The sequence below is a fragment of the Homalodisca vitripennis genome, chromosome 2 (assembly GCF_021130785.1).
Source record: "Homalodisca vitripennis isolate AUS2020 chromosome 2, UT_GWSS_2.1, whole genome shotgun sequence".
Taxonomy (NCBI): domain Eukaryota; kingdom Metazoa; phylum Arthropoda; class Insecta; order Hemiptera; family Cicadellidae; genus Homalodisca; species Homalodisca vitripennis.
In genome coordinates, this window is record NC_060208.1 from 65071324 (window position 1) to 65078740 (window position 7417).

The following is a 7417-nucleotide window of genomic DNA, read 5'->3' on the forward strand; positions in this document are numbered from 1 at the left end:
TGATTTCCAGAGCGTACGTATTATATTGTTATAAAACACTAAATAACACTTTGATAACCTATCTTCAGCATCAAGTAAATAAAAATATATGTGACGTTAGTTAAACCACAGTTACCACCTGTTAATGGTAGTTAACAGTGGTTAAACCACAGTTAAACCACTGTGTAATGGTATGTTCATAGAATTTGTATAAATATCAATAGCCTAATTAAGTTTTTAATAATCATTGAATCGCAAAAAGTACTTGCTTCTTGCTATATTATTAACTCAGGTTGTACAAATTCATAAGCTCCCACATATTAAACATCTTCAATTTAAATCCTAATATTTCGGTTATAAAGACAAATTAATAAAATAAAACTTTAAACTAATAGAAATTTAAAAATATATGATTAAAACTAAGAGTTGTTCGTAAACCTGTTCATGAACAGAGAAAGACTAACTAATCAATTAAAATATTATACTGTATTCAATCATTTCCTAGTCAATATTAATACATTTAATTTGTGCAAAAAGGATGAAAACACACAACTAATTTCAAGCAGGTCTTAAAAATAAAACCAATGCTAAATAATAAATTAAAAATAATACATTTTATATTTTATTTAGAACACAGAGTATTTTAGATTATAATATTGGCTGATATGTCTGTTATACATTGGATTTAAATCTTCTAGTACTTTACAAATGTCTTTCAGTGAAGAAAATGTTTCTAAATCTTGTTGATGGCCTAAAGCGTGTTAAGAAACCAAATTTCGGCCTTGTTTTTTTAGAAGAAAGTTATTTAGTTTAAAATGATATCTATGGATCTACAAAATAAAGTATACAGTGATTAGTCAGTAGTGCTCTCTATATTTAAATTTATATCGTGTAATGACATGACCTGCCAATAAAGACACAGAAAATAATAAAATCCGTGGTTTGGAAAACTATTAAGTAGGTATATATCGTATGATCTGAAGTGTACTCTAAAAGGGAAGAATAAGAATATTATTTAACTTATACTACAACTGATGGCGCTAATTACAAAATAAAATCCTTTAATATTTTAAAGAAATACTGCCATTCAATCAAATTAAAATTATTGTAATGTGTATGTATACAAAAATGCACTCGGAATTGGCTTAGATAGTCAACTTCCGAGTAGATATAAATATACAATGTAATAAATAGTTATACTAATTTTGTTTATAGTTGTATTTTTGTACTCATTACATTATGCATGCGTATAATACTAATAACAACTACCCGCATTTTCGCCTGCAGTTTATTTGCACACATATTTCTATAAAATAGTTTATAAAATATTGGTATCGAAGGGAAACTATTTAGGTTTACTGTAGATTTTGGTGTCACTTATGTTTAAAAAAAAACTTGTAAAAATTCCTCGATTTTGATAACGAGTAAGTACCCTTATAGTACTTATAACAAACAACCGAATTAAATATTGATATTGAATTCTATTTATAATAAACCCATCAATATTTAAATTCCTTAGTAAACATTGAGATAATCATTACTTTTATTCCTTTTTTGTCAGCTATTACAACCAAAATATGCTAGTATTAAACCTTGAGTATTAAATTATCTTTATTACCACGCTATGACTTATTTTACCCATAGGTGTTTTATGTACAGATGAGAATTTTTTAAACCCATTTATTTAAAATTATAGTGTTCCAAGAGCAAAATATTAAAATTACTGGTTTTAAAAACTTGAAAGTGTACGGTATTGAAGTTATCATATACAGTATGTCTATTCATTTTAAAGACCAAAATATAACAACGCAACGCAGTTAATCTTCACGGTATTAATTTTATACTACAATACCGGCGCCAAAAAAATTAAATAATAAAATAGAATAGAATATATTTATTTCCTCAAAATACAATAAACATTTACAAGTTATTCATTTTTAAATAGAAAAAATTCAAAACTAAAACTAAAACTCAAATGTCTTGTTGCCAGGTTTTTTAGGCTACATAAGTCCTACTTAAAAATAAACTTAAATTCAATTAAATGCCAGTTTAATTTATAGTTTTAAAACAAAATAAAATTTGGTATTAATATGGTTGAGGAAATAATAGGGCCTCCAAGGCAAAGCCTGTTTGGAGGTTCCATCAATGTATTTTTACAAATGGTTTATAAGAATCCAGCTTCAGAATTTCAAAAACATAAAATTCAACTTCTCGCTCATAAACAATCAAAACAAAACACGCATCTATTTAATATGGTTAAATTGTGCCATATAATGTAAAATAAAATAACTCCTTGTAAAATATACATTCACACACATATCCATATGTACATACACACACACATACATACATATATACATATAAAAATAAAATAATATTAATACAGCTACTACGAATATTGAAATATAAGAAATCGAACAATTAAATAACAATACCCTGCTGCAATTTTTGCTACTACAACTTTAATTTACTTCATCCAGGAATCTCTAGCAGTGTTTTAATCTCTTTTATACTAAATAACCAATTTTTAAGTCTTTTTACGAATATATTTACATTTTTAGAAGTTTTAATACTATCTGGTAATTTATTATAAATCCTAGGTGCAACAAAAATATAGGATTTCGTAAAAAAGGTTGTACAAGGTTTTGGGACAAAAAATGCATTTCTATTCCTAAGTCTATGCTTGTATGCATTATTATCACGAGGCATGCTACCATTCTTTTTATAGAAAAGTTTCATTACATTGTAGACAAACATGTACTGTAATGGAAGTATTTTAAAATGTTCAAAAAGACGACGTGAAAACTCAGTTCTATTTTTAAAGGATATTAATCTTATGAAATGTTTTTGCAGAATGTATAATGGCTTAATGTTTGAAAAATATGTCCCTCCCCAAAAAACTATTCCATATTCCAATCTACTTTGGACCAAAGCAAAATATAACATTCGTAACAATGTCTCATTACACATTTCTCGTAAAAAATAAAAGTATCTCAAAATATTGTTTAAATTGTTTTTTAATTTATTAATATGAATTTTCCAGTTTATTCTTTCGTCAAGATGAATTCCTAAATACTTAATGTATTCCGCTCTTTCCACAACAGCACATTTACCCGTCCCACAAACTCCCTGGTAAATAAGACAGTTAGCACACTTATATTCCTGATTAATATAAAAAATAATGTTCTTCTTTACATTAAAATTTATGTACTTGGTTTTCTCTGCACTTAACAGCATATTATATGCTGTTATTATTGGTAAACCACCATTGAATTGCCTTAAGAACGTTTTGCATTGATGATTGAACCAGATCCCAACATTCTACCAACATAGCAAAGGGCAGTGTCATCGGGAAATGATGTAACTCTTCCTTGAAATCTGGCATTACATAGATCATTTATATAAATTATGAAAAGGGTTGCTCCCAGAACAGAGCCCTGAGGAACCCCTTGCTTTATTATACCCATTTCACTGATGTACGAATTTATTTTAACACACTGTTTTCTTTCTAGTAAATAACTCCTAAACCATTTAAGACTAACACCCCTTATTCCACTTTTATACAATTTGTCTAACAGAATACCATGATCAACAGTGTCGAAAGCCTTTCTTATATCTAAAAACAACCCACTGACACATTTGTTTTCATTGATTCCATTATAGATATCAGTTATAAAATTTGACACAGCACTTTCAGTATTCATCCCTTCCCTGAAACCAAATTGATTCATGCTAAAAAAACTGTTGTTTTCTAAAAACTTAACCAATCTTTGCTTCATAATCTTTTCGTATACTTTAGAAAAACATGAAAGCAAAGATATAGGCCTGAAGTTGCTGCATTTTTTATTCGAGCCTGTTTTGTATATGGGTATGACTACTGCAGTTTTCAGACGCTCAGGAAAAACCCCAGTCTGAAAACTTAAATTAATTAAATAAGTTAGAATTTGTAATATATTACAAGAAACCTGTTTTAATAAAAAAGAAATAATTCCATCAATTCCTGGAGCTGTATTATTTTTTAGAGATTTTATTACACTTTCAACATTCTGTGGTAAGACGGGATAGATAAATATTGAACTCAGTTGATTGGTTACCGGAAAATAGTCTTTCAATATCAGCGAAGAGAACCCAATCGGCGGAGTATTGCCTAAATCGAGATTGTCTACTATATTGAGAAAATAAGAATTAAATTCGTTTGCCACTATTCTACAGTCTTGTTCAATCCTATCGCCCACCTCCAAACACACTATCCTATTATTTTCTTTCTTTTGCCCAGTTACTTCATTAACAATATTCCAAGTAGCTCTAGAATTACCCTTGCATTTATCAAATTTATTAAAATAATAATCGTTTTTTACTTTTCTAATTTCTTTTTGCAAATCATTCCTAAATCTTAAGTAATATTTATTTAATTTTTCGTTACTCGGGTGTCTTTTTAAAATTTTAAAAAGTAAATTCCTTCTCTTTATTTTTAAGCAGAGTGATTCATTTATCCAAAGTTTAAGTTTCTTATTCTTAGTTTGATTCTGTATAGGGATTTTACATTGTGAAATAAAACAAACGAAAGTGTGAAAGAAACAATCGAAAGCAGATGACGCATCTGATTGGCGATACACATCAGCCCAGTCCGCACAGACCAACAGACGATTGAGCTTATCGTAATCAGTTCTATAAGCCATGGCGGGGGCGGGGGAGGCAAGGCCACCGCCACCGTCTCTAGCCTCACACACCCCCACACACACGCGCACTAAAGAGTGGTCAGTTATGCCTGCATGCTCAACGTCTGCCTCCACAGACATCATGTCTACACGTGAAACCCTCGCAAAGACATGATCGATGCATGTTGCTGTATCTGCTGTTATTCTCGTTGGATCATTTAACAGACATTCAAAAACATTTACCACCATTACCATTTTATAACTGTCTGTTGCAACTGTGTTCTCTAAAATATTAATATTTAAATTCCCTACAATTAACATGTTCTTAGTTTTACTACAATCCCTCAAATAAGATGTTAATCAGTAATAAAAGAGTCCACTGATAAAAATTGCAATCTGTATAGCGCTAAAATATGGATATCTGTATTGAAGTGTGTTATAACTATACCTACTGCATCAGCTGACGTGAAATGCACCTCAGTTGTATTTAAACTTATGCCGTTCTTTACATAAATAACTACACCACCCGCTCTATAATCATTATTGCATTTCGCTATCATTGTAAAGTCAGGAATTTCGTATAAATGTATTTCATTAGAATTTATCCATATTTCAGATAGTATAATTATATCCGGTATGTTACCTTTAGCAATCAAGTCTACAATGAATAGGTCAAAATTTTTCCTTATACTTCTAATGTTTTGATGAATTATATATAATAACGTTAGTTTAAAACATTAAAAAAGTAGTAATGAGTAAATTAATTTTTTCCCAATGGCAGTATGATAGAATATTTCAGATATTTGTGTTTTGAAAAGAGATTAACTAATATAAGAATATTTTCATATGCATTCACATACACACACGGATAAATATAAATATTTATACTGATCCGTCTGTTTCAAAATTACTACGCTGTATTATGTTTATACATCTGAGCACTAATGGACAATATTTTAACATGATAATTAAGCTGTATTAAGATTAAATGCAATTTTGAATAATATCTAAAACCTATCCAAGTCCGCCTGGCAAGTCACCTGAAACACTGGTGCCATCTCTTCCTTTCTGAGAAAAATTTTTCCACCTCGAACCCAGAGATACTTGAAGCTCTTTTCTTTCTTAACTTGTCGCGCCGCCGCTAGCAGACGCCTTCTCGCCTGTGATAGAGCCTCATTTATATAAATGGGCTGGTCCATGCTGAGGTTCATGTGTCTGGTGGAGAAGTTGCTCTTGACACGGCGCTTCCTCAGCAGTTCCTCTTTGTCCAGACGTCGAACGAATTTGACCACAATTCCTGGTTGCGGACTGTTCGGGCCAGGTCTCCTTCCCAAGCGATGACAGTTGTCAATCATCGAGTTTGTGAACTCCAAGTCGAGCGCCTTTCCAACTTCCTTTACGACCGCCACTACGTCTTCGTTCTTCTGTTGAGGGATGCCATGTATCTCCACAGAATTTACTCTAGAGTATTGTTCCAAGTCGTCAATACGCATCTCCCAGACTGCTCACTTTCTCTCGAAGGTTTTTGTTTTCCGCAGCCAGCTCGTCAATCATCCTGAGGCACTTTTCAAGGGAAGCAGTTTGCTCTTTGACAGCTTTCGTGTTGTCTTCCAGTTTATCACTCAAAGCTTCATATGATGTATTAACATTTTTTTTCAGCTTGTTTTTTATTTTCAAAAATTTCCGTCACCTTTTTCATTACATCTTCCAGTGTAAGTTTTCCTTCCGTCATTTCAGAGTCGAATCTCATGCTCTTACGTCTCGTCTGAGCACAAGCCTGACACCTCCACACCAAGCCATCGACCGATATACATTCGATGTCCGCTTTACTCATCCGGAGAGAACTGCCGTGAAATTCCTTCTCACAATCACGACATTGTAGCTTTACTTGCTTTGAAGTTATTGACTTTAGACATACTTCACAGCTTGACATCTCTAATAGTCGAATATATCGAATTGCAGTGAAAATATTTATTTGCGAAAATAAAACTCCGGCAAAATTTTTACTTTTTATGGTGCGCCTGAATTAGCACCCCCTGGACATAGCACCCCCACGCTACTGACGTCATTTTGACGTCACGAAAGGGGGTGCTAAATCAGCGCAGTGGCCGTGTCCAGGCCCTGAATAAGCACCCCCTTCGAATACGGGGGTCCTAATTCAGCGCCTTGACCGTGTTCATGTGCTGATTTAGCACCCCCTTCGAATAGGGGGGTCCTAATTCAGCGCCTTGACCGTGCTCATGTGCTGATTTAGCACCCCCTTGAAGCTGAGGGTTGCTAAATCAGCGCCTATACCGTATTGATGAGATGAATAATTACCCCAACGGAATAGAATAATAAACGTTTAACCATATTGCGATTTATTTTTCAATAAAATAAAACTATATATATATATAAAATAATTATAAATATATTGCAATGAGAATATTTACTGCATTGCTGTGGTTTACTTAATATTTCAAAAACAAACAGTTCATTACCAATTGTAAAAATACTATGCATTAATATACTTAAGTAAAAAAACTAGGTTCTAGGCATTCAAATACAGGTTTATTTTAAAGTTAAATTTATTTGAAACCATGGTAAGAACAACGCAGAGGAACTGATATTGCGTAAATCCGGCACGTGTAATAAATATACATGGTCAGAGATTATATCAACCTATTAACCATTAACACAATTATTTATTTATTTTAATTTTTCGAATACCAATCAAAAGCGAGAAAATTTAGAACCGTGAAATTGTAATTTTGCGACGGCTAAGAGCCAATTATTTTTAA

At 31.8% G+C, this 7417-nt stretch overlaps 1 protein-coding gene across 1 annotated transcript; it reads right to left on the bottom strand.

Annotated features, from left to right (window-relative positions):
- Positions 1 to 5644: 5644 nt before the first annotated feature.
- LOC124355658 lies at positions 5645 to 6130 on the bottom strand. The gene has a single exon (XM_046806820.1). The coding sequence runs from the start codon at positions 6128 to 6130 to the stop codon at positions 5645 to 5647; it is 486 nt and encodes a 161-aa protein (XP_046662776.1).
- Between the last annotated feature and the right edge of the window lie 1287 nt (positions 6131 to 7417).